The 24,543-nt window shown below is 39.2% G+C and overlaps 2 protein-coding genes across 3 annotated transcripts; one reads left to right on the top strand and one right to left on the bottom strand.

Annotated features, from left to right (window-relative positions):
• Window positions 1-202: 202 nt before the first annotated feature.
• On the bottom strand, window positions 203-10,923 carry fhip1ab (FHF complex subunit HOOK interacting protein 1Ab). Of its 2 annotated transcripts, none has more exons than XM_055188921.2 (12): window positions 10,725-10,923; window positions 9,747-9,926; window positions 8,569-9,282; window positions 5,595-5,753; window positions 5,287-5,373; window positions 5,039-5,206; window positions 4,888-4,967; window positions 4,568-4,773; window positions 3,434-4,486; window positions 3,086-3,264; window positions 1,230-1,350; window positions 203-649 (listed from the first exon to the last, which is right to left on the bottom strand). In XM_055188921.2, the coding sequence occupies exons 2-12, from the start codon at window positions 9,840-9,842 to the stop codon at window positions 450-452; spliced, it is 3,063 nt and encodes a 1,020-aa protein (XP_055044896.2). In that variant the 5' UTR covers window positions 9,843-9,926; window positions 10,725-10,923; the 3' UTR covers window positions 203-449. The 2 variants fall into 2 exon arrangements, with proteins under 2 accessions (XP_055044896.2, XP_055044897.2); XM_055188922.2 differs by having other exon boundaries at window positions 9,747-9,905.
• A 1,323-nt stretch (window positions 10,924-12,246) lies between these two features.
• Window positions 12,247-22,927, top strand: LOC129430972 (uncharacterized). Its single transcript, XM_073875589.1, has 15 exons — window positions 12,247-12,567; window positions 14,085-14,124; window positions 14,630-14,670; window positions 14,797-14,842; window positions 15,495-15,623; window positions 15,700-15,881; window positions 15,978-16,886; window positions 19,662-19,729; window positions 19,822-19,883; window positions 19,977-20,157; window positions 20,517-20,585; window positions 20,684-20,850; window positions 21,117-21,313; window positions 21,452-21,522; window positions 22,527-22,927. Exons 1-15 carry the CDS (start codon window positions 12,495-12,497, stop codon window positions 22,641-22,643), a joined length of 2,352 nt encoding a protein of 783 aa, XP_073731690.1. The 5' UTR covers window positions 12,247-12,494; the 3' UTR covers window positions 22,644-22,927.
• Window positions 22,928-24,543: the final 1,616 nt, after the last annotated feature.

Raw genomic sequence — 24,543 nt, 5'->3', positions numbered from 1 at the left:
GATATGAAAGTTAGTCAACACTTTTATTTTGGAGGTTTTTGCACTATGGCAGGGGTGTTTAGAATGTTAGAAATGTAAGTGCCATGGAAAAGACTGAAAGCTGTATAATATAATTCGTTTGATGTATGTGTATGCACAAATTTCTGTGAGCTTTGCACACTGTGCCCCCTTAAAAAAAATTGGTGCATGACGCCCCTGTTGGTGATTACATGCCAGCTAAATTTTGGGAATAAAAACGTGAATTCAATTGGACATTCATCACTCCTGAACAAAATGATGAATCATTAAGAAGGAAAAAGTCCACATTAAAACACTACATGATGCTGGATGATTTTTGAGACAAACTGACAGATGGTCTAATAAATTTGATAAGCACTGTATATAGGATCATGTAGACATTTGTTTTTGAATGTAGTTGTAATGTTATGTAGGAATTACTCATCTGTCGTTTATTCAGGTAATATGGAGTGCTCTTGTGCGATGGCTGCCAGCTCCTTCAAAAACTCATTGAACAGAATTACAGCAAACGTTTTGTTTCGCAGGTGTGCTGGGATTTTAGGACACGGAGGAAGAGGTTTCTGAAGATGAGACGGGATTCGGCCGTTCAGAAACCAGCCAGCATCATTCTCCTGCAGGTGGACATCTCTCTCTGACAGACCGAGCATAAAAAACACAGACGTCAGTTTAGCATTTAGTACTGTAAAAATAATACTATATGTGATCCTGGACCACAAAACTACTATAAAGCAGCACGGGTATGTTTGTAGCAATGGCCAAAAATACATTGTATGGGTCACAATTATCGATTTTAAATGCCAAAAATCATTAGGATATTAAGTAAAGATTATGTTCCATGAAGATATTTAGCAAATTTCCTACAAATGTATTTATTAGTAATATGTGTTTCTAAGGACTTTATTTACACAATCTCAAAGATTTAAATTTTTTCACCCGCAGATTTCAGATTTTCAAATATTGTCCTATCCTAAAAACCATACATAAATGAAAAAATGTTGAGGCCACTGTATATTACAATATTTTTTGATAATATTTTTTATGATGATATATGTTGATTCACATTATGGTCTACACTTCAGTCTATGTAGATGCAGGCGGTCTAATTAACTAGAAATGTTTGTAAGCAGATGATGGTAGCAGAAGATGAAAGCGTTTGTGAAAGACATCCAGTATAACAGACAGAATGAAGAGGTTTTGAATAAAACACATACCTCGTTCCTGTAAGATCTGATCTTTGAGCAGCAGATACTGGGCGGCTTCACGGACCAGTTCAGAAAACTCGGGTCTGGATGCTGTGTACTGTTCAATCTGAGAACCCACTGATACAAGCACCTGAACAACACATTATAAATGACAAACATGTTCAACTGGGTCTGCCTGTCTAATTATGATAAAATGGGTTACAGATGTGCATACCACGATATGCATATCGCAATGGTTTGTATTAATGAGATTTAATTTTAATACTTCAAAAAGTGACATATGGTCAAAGTTTCAGGTCGATGCAGATATTATCTGGCATGTTAAAGGCGGAGTCCACGATGTTTGAAAGCCAATGTTGATATTTGAAATCACCTAAACAAACACGCCCCTACCCCAATAGAATCTGGACCTTCCGTTGATAGACTCGCCCCACACATACGCAACCCGGCAAGGATGTCAGTTAGTAGACACGCTCCTTACTGCTGATTGGCTATAAGTGTGTTTTGGTAGTCGGCCCGTCTCCTTTTCCAAAGCGTTTTTCAAACATCGTGGACTCCGCCTTTAATGTTAGTAGAGACACAGTTGCGGAAAAATTAAAAAGACCATTTCAGTTTTTCTAGATTTATTATTTATAGTTATTTGTTTAAGTAAATTGATAATTTTAGTTTCATTTCTGCCAAATTCTTAAAAAAAATTATGTTTTTATTAACATTTATTTGCTGACAATAGAAATGGGGAAAACCTGTTAAAAATAACAAAAAATATGCAGTGTTTTCCAATGTTCAGTACTGCAGAAAAAACAAGTTCAAATTCATTTTTCAACAACAAGAATACTAATCTTTTACATATACTTTAGAAAAAAATCAAAAATGAATTTACCCTTGATTTTTAGTCTCATCTTTCATGGGTCTTGTCATGCTCTCAGTCTTTTACATTTGTTCGAATTATGTCAAAGATTATAGGGGTCCCCTAGCTAAGCCCCCCCAAACAAGCCCACCATAATTATAGGGTCTCTGTGATTTCACAAAGTAAGATAAGATCCTGGATCATCATTTTAATCAAATGTTTTTTTAAAAGCCCCCAATCCTAAATCTAAATCTGTCAAAACCTCCAGAAAACAGCATGAGGTGAACTCGAGAGTTGACATTCATTTCTGACAGAAATCTTTTGGTTAAGTTTATTGTGAAATTGGCACAAATAATGGACAGTATCACTTTGTGACACCGCAGCACAATAATTTAAAATTCATGTAGCATTTTGATTTTAATAAAAAACAGCGGACCCCCCAATTTTTATTTTTGTGCTGTACAGGGTGTCGCTCAATGCTTATAGGAGGTCCGGGACCACCCCAGACCCCCGTCAATTCGAACACTGTTGGTGGGTAACTTTATATCATTGCTGAGGACCAGACACTGGACTGAAATGGTCACAATACATCTAGTAATGATTATTTAATTAAGTGGTCTATTTATTTTTTCTGTGGCTCTATGTGTGCATGTGCAACTTCGCATATTAGTGGTGTTTGTTGACATTGTTAAAATGTCTTATTTGTTGTATGCAACAGTACTACATGACTATTCAATTTCGAAAGTTGTGATGGTACCTTTTCCCCTGAAATATAAAAATGTGTTGGCTATATAAAGTTAAAGCACTGTATAGCGCTTATAGAATATGCATTAGTTAGTATGCTATCGCACATCACATTCCCTTCAATATTGCAATATATAACATGAAATATGAACTGCGAAGATACTTTAATCCAAAAAAGAGAAACATGCATATTCACATTACATACAAAAAACTATGACACTGAAACGTTACAAGTCGTCACAAATGGGTCAGCAGCTCTTAATAAAGTCTGTACCTGGTAAAGTGATCGTATGCTGGGTTGAAATGCGGGTCTTGTGTTGAGAAAGAACCCTCGCAGTAGTGGTTGTGGGTAAGATGCCAGTTGAGTTAATATCCCAGTAACCAGTAGGTTCACCTCGATGGAGTTTTCCAGCATGTTCTCCAGACGAGAAAGCAAAACACTGATAAAGGGCCCTGTGAAAGCAGAACTGCTTTAGACCAGATTCACACAGGATTTGGTCTAAACCCAGACCACTAAAAAGTTTCGAACCACATAATAGTAATGCACAGTAAATGATGTCAGACTTTTTATTTATTCATGATGTGGAGAAAGCCGGATTTTTTTGTCTATATCATGACTGACCTATAAACGGGATTCGTTGTTTCCTGGTGTTGGTCGTGTTTAGTTCTTTATCTTCATCTTTAACACATAAAGAATCAAAGTCTACATCCTTCTCTTCTCCATACAGCAGAGTCTGCAGCCGCTGCTGGTGATCTTCATCATCCATGATGATCTCGTCTTCTTCACCCAGATGGTGAATGAGCTGTAGGCACTGAGAGATGAAGTCATCACCTTCATCTCCTGCTGAGGTCTGATGTTTCCTCTGATGCTGATCTAAAGTGACATTAAGATTTTGATCCAGATCCTCAGACGACGACTCCTGTTTCTGTTCTTCACAATCGTGTCCGTTCACAATAACTGTTGATGTTTGTGATCTGGGGTGTGCTGAATCTTTGGGTTCAGATTTGTGTGTAAGTGTCGGATTATGTGTGACATGATGGCTGTGTGTATTGTTGAATATGTGGTGGTTGTTAGTTTGTTTGTGTAGGTCGTTTGTACAGTTGTGATGTAACGTGTCCTTAATTGATGTTTGCCGGTCGTCTCGTGCATCTTTCTGAGCGATTAGATTATAAACCAGCACGTCGTCCTGAAAGTCTGATTCTTCAACGTACGAACCTTTAATCAACATGATGGCCGTTTTTCTCATCTCTTGGATGTGTTTTGGGGGCTCGTCCGGGATAGGCAAAACTTGTAAGTTGTCAGAAATCGCTTGGCTGTCGTCTCCGTCGGGCGCGGCGTCGTAAGTGTCATCCCACTCCAACTCCAGTCGCTCACGCTCGCCGGTGGAGGCGCTGTCGGAGGGTGGCTGGGGTGTGGCTGTCTGAATGGGTGATGTGGTGGTGACAGGATGACTCCCATCATCATCTTTCTCGTCTTCATCCTCCTGACACTCATCTGGAGAGGGATTGAGTCCGTCATATGGGGCCGACCATACGCAGCATGCCTGCACGCTGGAACAGACGACCCGACGGGCATCATACAGATACTGGAGGTAGTTCTTGTTTATTAAGGGCTCTGAAGCGAATATTCGAGAACATCCGACACTATCTCCACCTGAGAACAGATCCTCTATGCCTGAAGAGAGAGAGAAAGGAATTTTATTATATGGTTATGAGAAATAATCTTTGTTTACTGACTAATGAACTGACTAATTACCCATGTTGCCCTTTAGCAGACCCTCAGTGACCTTTGACCAGAGGATGTAGTCGGGTTTTGGGGGTTGTGATGGAGAGCAGCAGGGTTGAGAAATGAAGAATGAAGGGGCGAGAGAGAGCAGCGCAGATGCAGTGATAGAGTAACAATCTCTCTCTTTCAATCTGAATCTCTCACCACATTTCAGATGAGTGCAGGGAATCAAATATCTACAGGAGGAAGACATCGGTCAACTTTACATTACCTTGGAGACCAAGAATGAAAATAAACTTGAGAATGAATATTGACTTGTTTGGCCTCCGGTCCGTATAACGTATAAATACCTGAGAATTAACTGCAGCATGACATCTTCACAATACAGACCAATCAGAGTTCGAAACAGAGCCAGAGACACCGTACCCAACTAAAACACACATCAGAGTCAAACATACAAAACACAATAACATTTAAACAGACATGCGTTAATGCACTCACCTGAAACGGTGTGTTGATTCGACTGACCAGCGTGTCCAGGATGCTGACGTTGTCATGGCAATGTGTGAGGATGAAGATGAGGAAGGTCTGGAGGAGAGCTGGGTCACACATACTCCTCAGGAACAACTCCAGATACGCTGTTGTTGTCATCACTTCTTCCAGAGTCAACTATCCAATGAACAATCAGCAGAGTTGACAGAGACCAATCAGAGAGCAGAAAGAGAGATCACACTTTCACGCTGGTTTACCTTATGAAGAGCCGGAGCCATGACAGGCACTAGAAACCCGTTATAGATGTAATTCAGCAGCTGATCTCTGATAGACGCATGAGCAACCTGTAGACAAACAGCAGATTTGTGTAATAATGTTTAACTCCACTGAGTCTTACAGTTATTTACACTTAAAATTTAATGTACACATTTTTATTTGGCCTTTAGGCGATCATTATTGCAAAATTAACCCAATTAAGTGTTTCCTTTTAAAACGCATTACTGTTACCACGTTTGACGCCTTTCATTGTGTGCTTCTGTGTGTGTTTGTGTGTTTCAAGCATCACCTTGCACACAGTGCTACAGAAGTTGAGTGAGTTGAGGAACTGAGAAAGTTCTGGAATCTGCAGCCAATCATTTCTCTCCAGACAGAACCAGCCGTCACTGTACACCTCTAGTTTAGCTGGTAGACTCGAATACAGACCACTCAAACCAGTAGCCAACACCTATAGTACACACATAACACACTTAGTAAACACATATGTATGAGATCTCTGACATACACAGGGACGGGCAGTATTTTTGATACATGTATTTCAAATACAAAATAGTATTTTGTTATTTGTATTTAATAGGGTTGATAAAAATGCCTTCGTATTTTGTATTAGAATACTTTAGTGTTTTGTATTTTTAAATACTGAAAAATACTTTGTAAGAAGTCTACATGATGGCCTCTGTTTGGTGCCTGCTCAGATGTTTGCCCAGCCCCAGACTAGAAAATTGATCCATATTAAAGGTAGTTGTCAAATGTGCAGACTGACAGGTTTCATTAATTTTTTGCATAATTTGCTATAATTTTTAACAGTTCATTTTACGTTTTGGTGGTTTTTAGTAGCCTAGGCTAAGTTTAGCTTGCTACTTTCAGCCTATATTGGCTGTGCACGACATAAAACATAAAGCGTTTCAGTGTTATACAACAACGACTGGGATTTCCCTGCTGAAAAAAAAACAGCATCAAACCAGCATGGGAATTATGCTGGTCTATGCTGGTATGATGCTGGTTTAGCTGGTGGTCACCAGCATACCAGCACCAAAACACAACATATGCTGGTCTTGCTGGTATGACCAGCATGGGATGCTGGTGCTAATGCTGTTTGGTGCTGGTTTAGCTGGTGTTCACTTGTCTTGCTGGTATGCTGTTTTTTCAGCAGGGTTTAATGGCACAATATTGGTGTAGTGATCTAAACTTACGTAAAGCAGCAGCTTTTAGCATCATGCTAGCTTAATGTTAAATCATGCTAAATCATGTTAGCATCATGCTAGCTTCATGCTAATTCATGTTAGCATCATGCTAGCTTCATGCTTAATCATGCTAGCTTCATGCTAAATCATGTTAGCATCATGCTAGCTTCATGTTAAATCATGCTAACTTCATGCTAGCTTCATGCTAAACCATGTTAACATCATGTAGGGTGGCCATTCGTGCCAGTTCCGCCGGACACGTCCTGAACATGTTTTCGGGTTCGCTCCCCGGAAGTCGCGCTGGTCGACCGCATACTTCATCAAGGTTTAATATTTCGGGTTTAATTTCAGAAAAGCAACCGTTACATTTCAAGGTAAAAATGAAACTACAATGTCTTAAAAGAAATAAATCTTAATTTTCTAATATATTTTAACTGAAATGTGAGAACCTCGATGACGTATGCGGTCGAGCAACGCGACTTCCGGAGAACGAACCCGAAAATATGTTCGGGACATGTCCGGCGGAACATCATGCTAGCTTCATGCTTAATCATAACTTCATGTTAACATCATGCTAACTTAGTGCTAAATCATGCTAACATGCTAACTTCATGTTAAATAATTTTTACGGAAAGTCAGACTACTAAACTAAACTTATTTTTAGTTTTTGTCAATCTGTTTTAAACGTTCAGGCCAGGCTTTGTCAAGCCAGCATAAAGTTTGTCTACAAACTTTTCTATCTAGTTTCTACTTCAGTAGCATGTATGTCTCTTTGTGTGTGTGTGTGTGTGCGTGTTTGTGCACATTGTTTATTTGAGTGAAAGCTATTAGAGAAAAAACACAAACATTGTCCACACATAATCCATCAGTAAAACATCTACACACACACATACAGACAGAAATCCTATGACTGGGATTATAATATAGTACAGATTAAAATATGAAAGATACAAAGAGATGGACAGATAGGCAGATAGATAACTAAATAGATAAAAAGAAAGAGAGAGAGATCATGTGGGAAATAAAACAGCACAGTTATACACTAATACAATAATAGCAAGATTGACTTTAATGTCTGTCAGATTATGTTTTATCCAAATGTGGAAATTTGAATGAATCTATTAGATTAAAAGTTTTAAAGACTCCCATAACACACACTGTTTCTGCTCATCTCATGTTAATCCTGAGTATCTATAGAGTAGTATTACATCCTTCATTTCTCCAAAGAGTCTTTCGTTTTATCAGATTTAAGAAAGACAAATCAGCTCTACTGGAAAAGCACGAAATCCCAGAGGCGTCCAGTGGGTGGAGTGAGTCACGAGCAAAACACACACAAAACATTATCCCACTATATCTGGATAATTTATGATTCACTACATGTTCGTGTTATTTACATTATATGCACTTACGCGCCGATTTAACAAAACACAAACATTTGATGCAGTTTTACTTACCTCCTGCGACTCATGAAGCGGTTGGGACTGCCCCATTTCAACAAAATCCAGCGTTAAAAAAACTCCACTGCTATCCCTAGTATACAAACTATATCCATTGTTTCCATAAGACTGGCTTACTTGGAAAGCTAAACAAGGCTTTCTTCTCCTTACATTGTTGAGTCTTGATATAAAACAAAGCGGTCACTCTCTCTCTCGTGCTTTTCCAGGGGAAGTGCCCATAAAAGGAATATGGGGTCACTGATGTAACAAGTACCCATGTTCGATACTATATATAACTATACTTTCAAAACTTGTATGAAAGATGATACGTGAGTTTGGCTCAGAAATACTCGTCATGTGCTCAAGTAGTTTTTTGACACTTTGCATTTGTTAAGCATGAGAATTACAAATCTTAAACTCTGTTAATAAGTCAAAATGCAAATGCAAATGAAATAGCATTTAAGATAACCAATCAGAATCAAGGACTGAAACTAAACTTTTTTATACAGGTTCTTTTTACTTGAATCAACTAACCAAAACAACCTAGCAACTGCATAGCAACGTTAATGAAATGGCATAGCAGCATCCTCACCATCACCCACAACATCACACTACACTGTGCACAAGCAAACACTAAACTCACCGGGCAGAAGTATGTGTTTTCTGTAATGTGTTTGGCCACCAGTTGGTTCTGAGATGAAAGGCTCATGATAAGCGTGAGAGCATCTCTGGCCTGAGAACCGACCGTCCCACCGCGGTGAATGAACGGAATGAGAAGAGAAAATAACAGAAAGTTTGCGGCTCCTTGATCCTCACTGCTGTGGAAGAAGAGCTCGAGAACGGAGGTATCTTTCACCAGCACGCAGCACAACTGATGCAGCAGAGACACAAGCTCCGCCTCCACCGTGGCCCCGCCTCCACCTGTAGTGCAGGTGAGCCCTGTCCTGGAGCTGTTGCTTTTGACTGGAGCGGTGAAGCCCACGGTGGAGGAGCTGGAGCAGGCAGACAGCAGCATCATTAGGGGTTTTAGGATGGGTTTGTGGTGAAGCAGAGGTTGTTTGGCTCGAGCCACCAGCATCTCGTACATGCGCAGCTGTTCAAGCTTCATGTCGTCGGTGAATTCTCGTCGAAGACTCCACAGAAACAACTTCTCCATCACGTTCTCCACCACCACAAACTCTAGGATAGGACCCATAGCACCGCTCCGCCCAGAATCCTCCTCCATTAGCAGGAAGAGCATGTGCTCGACGTAGTTCTGCACCGCGCTCGCTTCGTCTCCGGGGATCGGGCCGAACCGCAGGCTGCCTGACAGACCAAAACCACGACCTGGGTCATGCTTCTCCAAGATCCTCAGAACCTAACAGGACAGAGTTTAATATGATTCATTAATTGATTAAAGTTTAAAAAGTATAATAATAAATAAGTATGACAAATAATAATATTGTTAAACATGCTTAAAGGTGCATTGTGTAACTTTTAGAAGGATCTCTTGACAGAAATGCAATACAATATACTTAAATATATTATAAGTGTTGTGAACAGACCTTATAAAATAAACTATATTGATTTAATACCTTAGGGGCCAGTCACACCAAAAGCGTTTATGGCAGTTGCAGGCGCCTTTTTTGAATGATATTCTATGGGCAGGGCGCGTTTGCGCGCTGTTTATGCGCGCCGAGCGCCTTGCGGTTTTTTGCCGCCTGCCGCGCACGTGCTGTTGGTTGCAATTCGCAATCTCACCACTAGATGCCGCTAAAATTTACACACACCACCTTTAAATCAGAGTCAGAACTTGGTTGGATGCTAGACAGACGATCATACCTGTGTCCAGTGGTTTTTGAAAACAATCATACATGTTTCCGGGTCCACACCCTTCAGACTCAAAGCTCGTCCATGGTTACTAGAAGAGACCAACATCCTGCTGGAGAATGGGCGGGGCTACACCATCATGACGGGTGTCACTCGTGTTCCCATGGTCACCTAAAACAAAGCATTGAGAATCTGCAGGGGAACAAGTAATGTTCCTTAGACATGAAGCAAAAATAAAACTATCCAGAGAAATGTTTAACTTGTTTTATAATGAGAAATTTGTTTTGATCTGATCAGTCATGTTTCACTGAAGCAGGAAGACTATTGTGGCTCAACCCTTTATGATTGTGCTACAGGGTGGAGACCCTTTCTCCAACATTCCCAAAATTCCACAGCATGCCTAGGAATCTGTATCGTAACGCAGCCATGGTTGCGGGAACGAGAGAGAGACAGAGAGATAGAGAGAGAGAGAGAAAGAAAGAAAGAGAAAGAGAGAGATCCAGTCCACCATCTGTGCAAAACTAATCTCTCTCTCTCTCTCTCTCTCTCTCTCTCTCTCTCTCTCTCTCTCTCTCTCTCTCTCTCACAGCAATGATGGTATGCGTTATCCCTGATGTCATTTCAGGATTTCAACAAAACTGATTGTCGTTAAAACTATGAAATATAAATATATCAAATAATTTAAACAAAATTTGATATCATAATGCACAAACATGAGTTAAACATTTAAATATCTTCCACGTGTAAACTCTATTCTTGCTGTTGTTTCTAATAATAAAGATAAAGTGATAGAGGTAAAGATGAACGAGACAGCAAAGCCCACCAACATTTTAACACTTTAACCATGACACGTGACTTTAACCTATAAATTGTTCATCGATGAAATGTAACACACACACACTGTAATAAACTATTATATATTAACATATACTAAATATATCACTACACTGTCGTGTAATGTCGTGTATAACAGTGTTAGTTAGCACTTACCGGTTTCTTTATAGTTGTTGTAGTTTTGTTTCTATTGAACCTCTCAACTTAACCCGTTATTTTCTGAATTGTTCATTCTTTCTTTCTCTGTCGTAAACGTTTATGCTCACGTAAATAATAAAATACAGCCGATAAATACTGTCAGACGACAGCAGCCAAACACTCTGAGAGATTACAGTAAGATTAGTGTGTGCGTGTGTGTGTGTGTGTGTGTGTGTGTGTGTGTGTGTGTGTGTGTGTGTGTGTGTGTGTGTGTGTGTGTGTGTGTGTGTGCGCACGCGCGTCCTGCCTCATACAGCTGTACACACACATCGGGATTTTATAAGCGCGTGGACGTCAGTCGCTTTTTATCCTTGAATTTTACTAAAACCGATTATAAAGGACGGAGTTCATCTGGACGCACTTACCAAGCAGATTTATTCCCATTTATGCCTATTTTGTTGACAATTGTTTTGAGGTAAAATTAATATTTTTTTACTTATACAATTGTTTTTTATCACGTTTTATTTTCTACATTCTGTCATATAAACGCACAGTTTTTTTTATATAAACGCACTTATTTCTCTCACAAGCTTAAGCGTTTATTACCCAGGCCGGGAAATAACAGCGAACAACAGCGACACCTGGTGGCCACTTCGCTTTTAATCCGTTCAAACAGACCCAGATAAATTTAAAGGCATATTTCACCCAAAATCAAAATTTGTCATCATTTTATCATCCTCATGTTTTATCATCCAAACCTGTATGATTTTTTTTATTTTGATAAACACAAAGAAGATATTCTGGTAAATGATGGTAAATACACAGCTGATTGTAACAACTGACTTCCATAGTAGGAAAACAAATATTATGGAATTACTGTGATAAATGACGAAGAAGATATTTTAATAAATGATGGTAAGCACACAGTTGACGGTATCTATTGAATTCCAACGTATTTGTTTTTCCTACTATGAAAGTCAATGGTTACAATCAGCTGTGTGCTTACCATCATTTATCAAATTATCTTCTTTTGTGGTCACCAGAAAAAAATCATACAGGCCTACAACAACATGATGAAGAGAAAACCACGACAGAAGTTTATTTTTGGGGTGAAATATCCCTAACCTGAAAAAAGCTAAACTTATTAACTAACGTGTCACACAAACTGAAGTTAAACGTTTAAGGTATCTCATGTATAAGGTATAAATGTATTTTCTAAAATATTTTATTAAACTGCGTCTCAAGATTACATCAAACAAACGAATCAACTAAATAAAATTGACAATTTGCAAATTTACACAACTGCATGTTCAATTTTACCGGACACACACACACGCATTATTATTCTGTTAATGTCATTTATTATAAAAAATATTACAATATAACTAAAGGAATTTTCACTGATGGTATTAAACTTTTGCTAAAGTTTCGATAAATAGACTCCCAGAACTTTAAAAAATGCTAATAAATGCTAAAGCAGTTCTGCAGCTGCAGTTCAGTAAAATGTTTGTTTGTGTTTGTTTCTCTGGCGCCTCCCTCTTTTCTTTCACATGGACAGATGAACTTCCTGTTGCGTCCCGACAGCAGATACTGATCCTGATGATCCTGATCCGAACTAAAACTATTCACATCAACTGAACTAAACAATAGCCCGATGTGTCATCTGTTACGAGGCATTTAAACCCCACCGGACTAAAAGTTTTTCTCCGAAGATTTCTTTTGGGAAAATGCCGATCGGATCTGTCGTCGCGGTGTTTTAGACGGTAAATAAACCGTGTTTGTGTCGGTATGGCGGAGGCGCGAGCTGAGGAGGACGACGAGAGATTACGCGAGACAGGCGGCGCGAGACGGAGAGTCTCAGGTACGCGCGAGCGAGCCTGTTACAATGTTTCATTAATCAGCTCGTAATGACACAATATAACACTGATTGTTCTCGTGTATTTATCTGTTTCTATCTGTTTTCGTGTTATGAAAGCTGAATGTGTTTTCTGTATTGTTTTTGTATGAGGTGAAATGTTTGTGTAGTTTCGTTTGGCAGCAGTGTCGACCTGTTGTGTGAGAATCTCAGTTATATGCGAAATAGCTTCAGTTATCTGTCATTGTCATGTATAAATATCATAAAAAATCCTTTTATCTCTTAAAAAATTTATTTTCATATAATTTAATGTTAATGTCATTCTTTTCTAGATATTTCTATTATTAGTTATACATTTCCAGTCTTATTTTGTCTTTAAAAGTCATATTGTGAGATTTTAAAAAAAAAGATGTAATATAAGTTTTTGGTGTCCCCAGAGTGTGAATTTTTTAGCTCAAAATATCCCACAGATATTTTATTACATGATGTTAATTTGTCACTTTGTAGGTGTGAGCAAAAATGTGCCGGTTTTGGGCGTGTCCTTTTAAATGCAAATTAACTCATGAAATGCAAACTCTGATCTCCATGATGGTGGTTTGTTGTAATTGAAACTCAATTGTGCTGTCAATTATTTCCTTTTTCTCTCTCCCTGCGCTAAATGTCAGTGCCGTGGTTGGATAGTGCAGATTAAGGGGCGGTATTATTATAATAAGATCCCTTTCTGACATCACAAGGGGAGCCAAATTTCAATGACCTATTTTTTAACATGCTTGCAGAGAATGGTTTACCAAAACTAAGTTACTGGGTTGATCTTTATCACAATTAAATTATAGCACTTAAACATGGAAAAAATCTGATTTTCATGACTTGTCACCTTTAAGTATACTGAGTTATGTTTGGTCACCATTATCATATAACTGGTGATGTCAAACACATGAGAAGAGATTGTCTGACCTCACGTGCTCATTAGATAGACACATACATATTATTATTATAATGATAATGATACAGTCTGTTTCCAGGCTTCTATCTCTGTGGTGTGGACAAATGCTTGTGTTGTAAATTACAGCTGTAGTTTCTTAGACAAAAGCCTCTCTCTCTTCCTCTCTCTCTCTCTATCTGTTTCTCTGTCTCTTGGTCTGGGTGTCATGTCAGTAATTGTCTGTTTGGTGAGACGGATGAGTCCAGTGCATAACATTTGCTCAGATATTTTCACTGAATGTTTGTTAAGTTGTCTCTGCAGATCTCAACAATAAGGGATTTGCAACAACAATGTTAAATGCGTCACACAAAAGGTTTAAATACATAAAAGCACGTGCACATCACAAATGAACAAGTGATCACAATACATTGGTAAAGCTTTGTTACACCAGCCCGGACCATCTTACAACTGATCAGACCAGAAGGCATAAGGGTTACACAAATAATCACGTTACAGTCTGTTGTGGGTAGAAGACTGTTATTTATGTCTATAGAGAGGAACAGATCAGATCTGACAACTGTTTTGCGTTATGTTTTGGCAGAACATTCAGACAGGAATAAACCGGATCAGCGCCTCTCAAGGTAGAAGTACAGTTATTTCCTCCAGCTGCGTTCACAGTACTAGAAATACCTGTTAGGAAAAAATTGTTAATGTTTTTAATTCATAGACTCAGGATTGTTTTGTCACTGCTAAGACCAGCATAAACTGGTAGCTGGTATTAGCTAGTTTAAGTTGGCAGTAGCTGGTCTAAGCTGGTCCTCCCAGCCTGGCAAAGCTGGTGGGTCAGCTGGTCTTCCAGCCTGACCAGCTAAGTCCAGCTAAACAAAAAACACAGCTAGACCAGCTTGCTACACCAGCAAAACCAAGCTGGGAGCCCACCTAAAACTAGCTCACCAGGTTATGGTGGTCTTAGCTTGATGTTTCAGTATGGATTGATAAAAATATGTTTAGTAGTTTCTGATAATATCTGATGAAGTGTTTGAAAGGGCTGGCCATGTAATTCATGAGTTAAGTGTGTTTCAGTAGAGACATGAGACCAGTGGAAAATCCCCAGTGAGACATTTGTGTTTCTCTCTCTCTCTTTAGTGCCGGGCCGCTGTCCTCCATCCGAGCTGCAATTAAAAGAAGTGAGTTGTGTTGAGCTTTGCTTTAGTTTTGTCCTATAAAGTTATATTTGGTGTTTTGTTTGTTCTGTCAAATGTTTGTGTGTCAGTTTGGTTTTTGTGTTTGTGTTTTTGATGGAAACTCTGCAGCGTCAACAAGACCGAGTTCTCAGAGCGACCATCACAGAGACAGGAGGTCAGTCTATGATGCTTTATTTGTCTTTCATCTACAGTTTACTTGAACTCTCTGTCCATCTTTTTTTTCTCGTCAGTGTTTCATCATTTCTAATAATCACAATATTTCAATAATTGACCTCAGTATTGTTGTGTTTGTGTATATCTGTGTTTTATTGTGTGTGCATGTATGGGGTTAAATATATGAGTTTTAATGGTTTTCCAGAAGATTGCTAGACATTTTTCAACTTAATTTCACGGATGCTGATGTCAGATCTACAGGAGTGCTCAATCTGTCCTGTTTTTAGAAAAAAGTGTGAACTGCTGGTGTTGAACCCAAAACCATTTACATTGGAGGCAACAATAACTAGATGGTGCAAATAAAATTGCATTATAGTTCTTGTCTCCCAAGTACACAAATGCTGTTTAATAAAAAGCAGTTTGTGAGGACATATAAAGTGGCTCTGGAAGTTTAAGTAAGTTTTAAACAAAGAGTCAGTCTGTGAGCTGTTATGTAGTTATATAATCGATCACATCATCATTTGGCTCTTCAGTCAGTGGAAACATGGGACGCTTCTTAGACTGTGTGTTTGTGCACCAGTCGCTTTCAGAGGAATCAGATTGAGAAATCCAGCAGAGATGTGTTATGAAAACTATTGTTGATTGTCATGCAGGCGTCCAGAAATCACCATCCTTTCTGTTGAACCTCTGGCACCCAATTCCTGGTTCCCAGGGGCCTCCGGAGCGTTTCCTCCGGCCCCGCCCCCTGCTCCGCCCTCCTGGTCTGCTGGCTCTGGTACCGTGCTGCTGGGTTGATTTTTATTTGATGGATAGTTTCATTTGAATTGACGATTGATTGATGGATTACGATCTGTCCCGCCAGCTGCCACCACCCTCGTATGATCAGGTGATTAAAGAGAAGACTCATGAACAAAATCTTCACTCCATCTCTTCATCCTCATCATCATCCTCACCTCTGTCTTCTCAGCGCTCTACCTCCACCATCTCCACACAGACAGACACAAACTCCCCCGACCCACAATCCCCTGCTGCACGCACAGGTAAGACCACACAAACTTGTGATGATCAGATCGGTTGGACTAGACTAGAAAAGTGCACCCAACTTTACCCATGCTTTGTATGTATTTATTTTTCAGTTCGCAAAATCCCGAGACCCCCTCGACCGTCTCCCCCTCCTAAACTCACATCTCCTCCTGTGGATCCTTACATCGACTCGAATCGGTCCGACCAGCCCGGCGATGCCAAGCATCAAACACGAGAAACTCTGTGCAAACCTGAGCAGCGTGACGTTCAGACCGACTCGAATGACATAAGCGGTGATGTCACACTCTTAGACCCCGCCCCCACTACCATGGCTTTCACTCAGACCACTCTTGATTTCACACCTGAGCCGGTAAAGGAGGAACCGAGAGCACGCCCGAGACCACGTCCCCGCTCCAAAATTGCCTTACAGCCACTCATCAGTGAGGAGATCCAGGATCAGCCGATGACAAGAGAGGTGAAAGTTCAAACTCTTGTGCGTCTGAGAGATGAAGGGTCGGAGAGTGTGTTTGCTGGGTTTGGTGACGAGTCCTCAACCTTCTCCAGTAAATACTTGCAGGATTTGCTGGAGGTGTTTGGTTCGGAAGAATCAAATTTTAATGATCGGTCACAAAGTGAGGAAGAGGAGAAAGAGGATGCTACCGCTGGGGATGTTTTTTTCTCCCCTGTACCATCTGAACCCGTCGAACCGTTAAATAGACCACAGCCACGTCCCAGAACTCAAAAACCCAAACCACAGCTTCCTCCTAAACCGCCTACCCTAGAAAGTGATGTGTTTGAGACTGGAAACCCCACTGCTAAACAAAATCTCTCCAAACAAACCTCAAGTCCTCCAGTACCAGCACCCAGACCTCTCCTTAACAAACACAAGAGCCGATCGGACCGCTCTGAGAGCGTTTCTTCTGGACATCAGATTAAAATCAGTTCATCTGAGGAGAAAGATTCAGAGGAGCAGGTCATAAACAATCATCCAACATCTGGGACACCGAACGACAAGAACATCCGTAAGTGTGTGAAGTTTTTATAAGGTACAGGGTTGATGCAATAATCACTTTTAGGGACAAACTAGTAGCTGGAGTTTTGTCTGAGACTAGGGTTGCAAAGGGGCGGAAAGTTACTGGTACATTTTCCATGGGAACTTAATGTGGGGAATTTTGGAAATATTCCAAAATGGAAATTTAATGGGGATTTATGGGAATTATTTGGAAATGTAGGGAATGTATATAAACTATATCATACTGTATACAAACAAACAAAAATTTTGGTTTTGTCATAATACATGCAAGATAATAAAAACATGTCATTGAGTAACACAAAAGCATAATAAAGATTATTATATCTAAAAACAAACGGTGCTAAATAGCACTAAAAGTGGTTCTTGGCCTGTAATCATAGAGGAACCATTTTTAGTTCTATATAGCACCTATGAAGAACCATACGGAGGTCATATAGCACCACTATAGCACCACATATGGTTCTACATTAGGGCTGTCACTTTTGAAAAAAATCTAATTCGAACGGATATGGGATATTATGCAATGTATCGAATATATTCGAATATCTAGATGCCCCCCGTGCGCATAAAAAAAACATTGTAATGGAGATTCAATCACAAATTTATAAACAGTGACCGTCATAAGCAGGACTGTCTGGATTACTTTTTTTTTTTTACTTTTTTAACACTATAAACAATAATATATCTCATCTTATATACAAACTATAATTCTATCTTGACATGGACTTTAGGTTCATGTTGATCCAATTTTATTCCCTCTCTTTATTCTCACTCTCAGCCTCCTTCCTATTACGAGGTGTTACTGTAAAAAATGCGCTACACATGGCATTTTAAAAACCGGATGGTTTATTTATAGTCGAATATGGATATTTCACGTCATGTTCGAATGCATATTCGAATATCAAATAAAAAGTGACAGCCCTATTCTACATAGCACCTTATGGCTCTACACAGGTACTTCATCGGTGCTATGGCACTTAAAATGGTTCCTCTATGATTACGAGCCAAGGACCACCTTTAGTGCTATTTAGCACCGTTTGTTTTTAAAGTGTAGTTATTACAATAGTGCTAGCTTACATTTAGCTAGTATCTGATTTACTGGCAAGTACATGTAGGGGGTGTGACTTCAATGGCCCCTAAGTGAGCAGTTTGCTGTGTGCATGTGTGGAAATTCATCTGAAATTGCATTACATCTTGTTGTTTTTAACAAAGTTATAATGTAAGGTTTTTTGACTACATTAAAGGCGGGGTTCATGGTCTTTGGAAACCAGTGTTGACATTTCAAATTACCTAAACAAACACGCCCCTACCCCAAAAGAGGGTATGCACATGACATCACCGTCGGCGAGAGGGACTGCGGTTACACCCACTGAGTGGCAAAAGACAGAGCGGCAGCATTTGAGTACAAAAAAACAGATTAACAAGAATTCGGAGCTATCGTTTTACAGACACCAAAAGGAGAAATAAATTGATCTTCCATTCCAACGTCCACTGACCACATGTGGGTTGATAAGTTGCTAAGGTCACTATCAAGCAGAGGATTTACTTTCTACTTAAAAGTATTTTTTAAGTATTTGTATTTTATCGGTGTATTTCTTTGAAAAACATACATTCCAAAGGATATTATCATAATTTTACTTAATTACATTTCATAAATACAAGTTTTTGTTTTACATTTAATATTTAACATACTTTTACTCAAGTAAAAGTACACAATTTAAATGTAATTAGATATTACATAAATTTTAATATGCCATATTAAAGAATACACAGTATGATTATATGCTTTAGAACAGTGGTTCTCAAACTTTTTTAGCGTGCGGCCCCCCATGTGTACGGCGCATTCCTTTGAGGCCCCCCCAAAGAAAATTTATGACAAAACACTGTTCTAAAACTCAACTTTTAATTAAACAAAACATATTGAATGATACAAAGTAGTTGTTGGTTAGTAGCCTTATTTTTTTTAAGTTTAATTACACAGAATTCATGATAAATTAATTAATTTTATAAAATGTCATAAAGCTGGGGCCCCCCTGGCACCATCTTGCGCCCCCTGGGGGCCCCGGCCCCCAGTTTGAGAACCACTGCTTTAGAATGTAGTAAAGTAAAATAATAATAATAAAGCACAGAAGCTTGGAAAATGTAACTAATATAACTATGTATTGTCCACCTCTGCTATCAAGTGGAACTAAATTTAATTTAAGCTGATAAAAGTCAGTTTTACTGACATTTTCGCAGCAGCCCCTATGAAAAGCAGCCATTTTGTTGAAGGTTTGCCACTCAACAGGGCGAGATCCCGCATGGTCACGTGGAAAAGTGACGTCAATGCATACCCTTTATAGAAACTGGACGATGTCGATTAGTAGACACGCCCCTTACTGCTGATTGGCCCTTTTCCAGTGTTTTTCAAAAATCATGTACCTCTCCTTTAATGTTCTGTTTTATATGCAACTATCCAATTTTTTTCAGCTTCCCAATTAATTCCCATATATTCCCGTTAATTCCCATGGAAAGTTTCCAACCTTTAAAATTCCCAGAATTTTGCAACTCTATCTGATACAATAACAAATCTTCTTAAATAATTCTGTCGAATGGCAATGCAAACACACTGGGATTGGTCACCGTACATGTCAGTCTTATGGTATTTTCTTGAATTGTAAGTTTTTGTTGACATCATGCCAAACTTTGTGGTTTTAAGATGCGTAAAGTTGAAAATAAACATATTATTGTGGCTTTTAATGTGATTTATTCGTGATTAATTCAGGTCCATCAGTCCCAAGATACACTCGACCACCTCCACCTTTACACAGGAATGTGTCATCCACCTCACAGGTAACATCATATCTCTCTTCATTTATTACAAATTTATTACATTAGCAATTTCTTCGTGTACTGTAAGTAAATAAGGTTGTGTGTTTGTTCAGGTTAACGTTGTGTCCGCTGTTACTAAAGTGACGGTTGCTTCAGTTCCCTCTCTGCCCCCGAGGTAAACACAGCATCACGTCTCTTACCTGTCATCTGTAATGGTGAGATCAAATAAGATCTAATGTTTTAACCCATCCATATTTATTTGTCTCAGACCCACTGGTGGTAGACTCCTCCCTCTTCGTCCTCCTCCGAAAAAAACGACTAAGCCTGCAGGCCCCTCCTCTTCCTCACCTGTTACAGCCAATCAGCAACCAGGCGGTAGGGTGGCAAAAAGAGGACCACCCCTCCCACCCAGACCAAAAATTGGGCATCCGCTTTATAAGATTTATTCGGTGGGTATGCTTGTCTTCAGTGTTATTAAACATTCAGCATGAAATTAAAGTTTTCTTCGTGTTGTCTGGTACGGTCGCATAATTTAACAAACCCAGATAAACACACAAAGCTGATGGGTGGTACAGAATTTGTTTTAGGAACCCACCTCTTCCCTTTAAATATGGCTTCGTTCCACATGCTAGGCTGTTTGATTTCCCTTTATTGTCCTTACTGAAACTTGATGCTATAAATCGAGGAATGCTTAAAAATCTCATTTTGTGTTTCACTGAAGACCAAAATGTGTGATATGGAATGAGGAAATTTTGATTTCAGATGGTTTTATAGTTGATCTAATGCTCATGTGTGTTTGTGTGCCTAGAGAAAAGTTCATCAAGGAAGTGTAGACACGGAGAACGCTGAAAAACTGCATGAGGAACCACATTCACACGTCAGTACACACACACACACACACCGCCAAATAATGCAAATGAAGTAATAAGCAGTACTATGTGTGATGATATATGACATATAATCTGTTTGCTTTAGAAAGAAGAAGAGCTCATTGTCCTGGATGATGATACGAGTGACCTGCAAACACAACCTGATCTTCTCCATGACTTCTGCTCCACACCAGAGGTTAAAGATGAAGATGTGAAGGTCTGTAGTGATCTGTGGGAAGACTCATCTACAGATGTGCAGCAGACACACAGCAGGTGATGAGACATGAGGGACCTGAATCAGATGGCATTCATAAATCCTGATCCTTTCACTCTTATTTGGTTTGTAAATGAGTTTAGCCTTTGAAGAAATTTACGATTTATAAAATGTTTAGCGTTCAGAATGCACAAATATAAATCAAAATATTTCATACTTGTTTCTCTTGGTCTTCTTTCTTATACTTAATTGCATCTGAAACTGAAAAAAGCAATTAAAGAGCTACACACAGATGACCAAACTAAACCTGTCTGCCTCTCTACAGGTGTGTGGCTCGATTTGCATTCGTGGGAGAGGAGGACGAGCTCACCTTTAGCGAGGGTGATGTCATCAGTCTAATAGAATATGTTAATGAGGAGTGGGGGCGTGGCTGCCTAAAAGGACAAATAGGAAACTTCCCTCTAAGCTTCGTCAAAGTGGAAACTGAAGCGTTGCCAAGGAAACCAGCTTCAGAAACTCCTGGTACATATTTTGCTCTTTTAAATAATGGGTTGATGGTGAACAGAGAGTTAATGAGGATGATATTTTTACACTGATATTTTGAACGATAACTAATGATGAGTACTGATGTATAAAAGTGATTTTTGTGTTACCCATCAGCTGGAGAGATGAACAGAGGCAGAACTCTTTATGATTTCTCTCCTGAGAGTGAGGATGAACTTTGTCTTAAGGTGTGTACAGTATAAAGTCCTGTGTACACTTGTTATAAACGGGTGTCTAATGTGAGCCCTGGGTTTGATGATGGGCGTTCTGTATGCATCGACCTTTGATCAATCACAGTGTTTTCCATATAAAGTTTAAGCTCTTGCTCTTTAGCTTAATATTTGATTGACAGGCGAGTAGGCGGTGCTTCAGTGACACATTTACACTGTGATGTGCTAACATGTACTGAGGAGTTAAAACCTGATGATACAGTTAAAGCCACAATATGTAAGATCTTTGTAATAAAATAGCCAAAAACCATTTGCAATGTGATGTATTTAAAGGTGCGGTGTGTACATTTTAGCGGCATCTAGTGGTGAGGTGCTGGTGAATTGCAACCAATGGCTCAGTCCACTGCTTACCCCTCATTTTTTAATCACATAGAGAAGCTACAGTAGCCGCCACCGGACAAACATGTCATCGTTGGAGACAACTTAGTCAAAAAAAGTTTGTCCATTAAAGGTGCAGTGTGTAATTTTTAGAAGGATCTCTTGACAGAAATGCAAAATAATATACAAAACTATATTATCAGTGGTGTATAAAGACCTTTCATAATGAATTTTATGTGTTTATTAAGTTAGAATGAGACGTACTACATATAACGAGGGTCCCCTTACATGGAAGTCGCCATTTTGTGCTGCCATTTTTCTACAGAAACCCTTAATGGACAAACTTTTTTTACTAAGTTGCCTCCGATGACATGTTTGTCCGGTGGCGGCTATCGTTGCTTCTCTATGTGATTAAAAAACGAGGGGTAAGCAGTGGACTGAGCCATTGGTTGCAATTCCCCAGCACCTCACCACTAGATGCCGCTAAAATTTACACACTGCACCTTTAAGCTTCGCCTTTGTTATTGTGTAATAGCGACCTGTAGTGGTGAAAATCTTACATATTGTGGCTTTATAAATGTGATTGAACCTTAGAATAAATGAAATACGCAAGGCTTTTAAAGTGAATCTCTGTGTTTATTTAGGCAGGAGATGTGGTTTGTAACCTTGAGGACATGGATGCCGAGTGGTTCCTGGGAGAATTCGGTGGGAAACGTGGCATCGTCCCTAAAAATTACATCCAAGTTTTGCCAGAGCCCTGAAGACGACATGGGGACGCATCTCTTCATTTTGCCTTGTTAGATTCAGCACAGTTAAATGTGTTTGTGTCACGGACCGGTGTGGGTTTGAACGCTGGTTTACAGCTCCATTGATGCACACAGAGCCCACTGTGGACCGTGAGATGTTTGCTATTTGACTGAAGCGTCTTCTCATACTGTAGCTATACTGTACTGACTTTGCGTTAAACAGTTACTGACATTTGTACATTGCCATATGAATTTGTTTTAAGCGATTTAATCCAAATAAAAATGAGATGATACATTAAGGGTCGGTGTTCTGAATGTTTGAGATTGAATATAGTGAATAGATTTAGTTAATAAATATCTAAACAAATATTGCAGATTGTTATGTTTATACCTGCAATAATCCATGTCGGCAATAAGAAGTGAAGCTAACACACAGCATTATAAAGACTTTCATGTCATTGTAGCACCGCTTTTGTACTGTATATAACATTTGTGACTAGACCAAAGTAGCATTGGTATATTTGTAGCAATAGCCAACTATACATTGAATGGCTCAAAAGTCATATGAATCTATTTCATGTTTTCCTTTGTCTTTAGAGTGTTAAAAGCTGTTTGTGCATATAGAAGATCCGTAAAGTCGCAAAGATTAAAGGAAAACACCACTGTTTTTCAATGTTTTGCTGTGTTCTTGCGTCAACTTAGACAAATAAATACATGCCTATCTTTTTTCAGGTGTACACTTAATCTTTGTACAGCATGTTGTGAATGTGTTAGCATTTAGCCTAGCCCCATTCATTCCTTAGGATCCAAACAGGGATGAATTTAAAAGCCACCAAACACTTCCATGTTTTCCCTATTAAAAGACTCTTAGTAGTTAGTATGGTGGCACAAAAGAAAATGTGGCGATTTTTTTTAAGCGAATAAAAAATGAGAACTATATTGTATGTCGGAAGAGCGCTTAGTTTGCAGCACTTCGACATCGGGCACAGTAATTTTGACAGAAGTTTGATTGAGAGGGGGAGGAGTCAGGCGTGATGATGTTACTGCGTGTCGAAGTCAAATTGCTGCAAACTAAGTGCCCTTTTGCTATACAATATAGTTATGGCATCTTTAAATTGTGAATACATGAAAGTGTTTGGTGGCTTTTAAATTCATCCCTGTTCGGATCCTAAGGAATGAATGTGGCTAGGCTAAATGCTAACACATTCAAGAAGGGTTGTACAAAGATTAAGTGCACGCATTGAATAAAGATAGGTATGTATTAATTTGTCTAAGTTGAGGGAAGAACATAGTAAAATATTGAAAAGCAGTGGTGTTTTCCTTTAAAGTCTTAAACCCAAAGAGATATTCTTGTTAAGTGAAGGCTCAGCCATGCCTTCCTAAAACGCCTCATTCATGTCGTGGAGACGCTGCTTTAAAAGCTGATAATCCAAATATGGTAAGGGGTATAACATTTCGTCACACCCTTGAGGTATTTGGCCAATCACAACGCACTGTATATTTGGCTGATCAGACCCCAACGGCTTTTCTGAATGATGAGCTTTGTAAAGATGTAAGTTTTAGAAAGGCGGGACATATAATGTACAGTATGTGGAAAATATATTTTTTTATCTTAACCTGATAAGGATCACTGTGCCGTACACTGCACACCCCATCCCTTGCACGTGAGGCTGCATAAACGTCATTGTAACTTTGAAGCATTAAATCTTCCAAATATACGGTCATGCGGCACATCGTTTAAAAGCTTAGACTCTCAGGATTCCATTAAGCGCACACACAGCATAATATGATTAATAGCAGTCATAAAACTGTAATCTAGTTGTTAGTTATCTGAACCGGGTGGCGCCGATTTAGGTTATTTACTTGCCTTCAAAATCTTCCCTTTATCTGCTTTGGTGAAATTGTCCAAAACAAA

The sequence above is a fragment of the Misgurnus anguillicaudatus genome, chromosome 13, assembly GCF_027580225.2.
Source record: "Misgurnus anguillicaudatus chromosome 13, ASM2758022v2, whole genome shotgun sequence".
Taxonomy (NCBI): Eukaryota; Metazoa; Chordata; class Actinopteri; order Cypriniformes; family Cobitidae; genus Misgurnus; species Misgurnus anguillicaudatus.
This window is presented reverse-complemented; position numbering and strand designations above follow the sequence as displayed.

Bases quoted from the DNA above. Each gene is read 5' to 3' on its own strand.
- fhip1ab (XM_055188921.2), bottom strand. From the start codon at position 9,842: ATGTTGGTCTCTTCTAGTAACCATGGACGAGCTTTGAGTCTGAAGGGT. The intron at 5,374-5,594 runs GTGATGCTTGAA...GTTTGTCTACAG, and splicing joins TCTGTAGCACTGTGTGCAAG to GTTGCTCATGCGTCTATCAG. The intron at 3,265-3,433 runs GTCAGTCATGAT...CTGCTTTCACAG, and splicing joins ACAACGAATCCCGTTTATAG to GGCCCTTTATCAGTGTTTTG.
- LOC129430972 (XM_073875589.1), top strand. From the start codon at position 12,495: ATGGCGGAGGCGCGAGCTGAGGAGGACGACGAGAGATTACGCGAGACA. The intron at 15,624-15,699 runs GCTGCTGGGTTG...CGATCTGTCCCG, and splicing joins TCTGCTGGCTCTGGTACCGT to CCAGCTGCCACCACCCTCGT. The intron at 19,730-19,821 runs GTAACATCATAT...GTGTTTGTTCAG, and splicing joins ATGTGTCATCCACCTCACAG to GTTAACGTTGTGTCCGCTGT.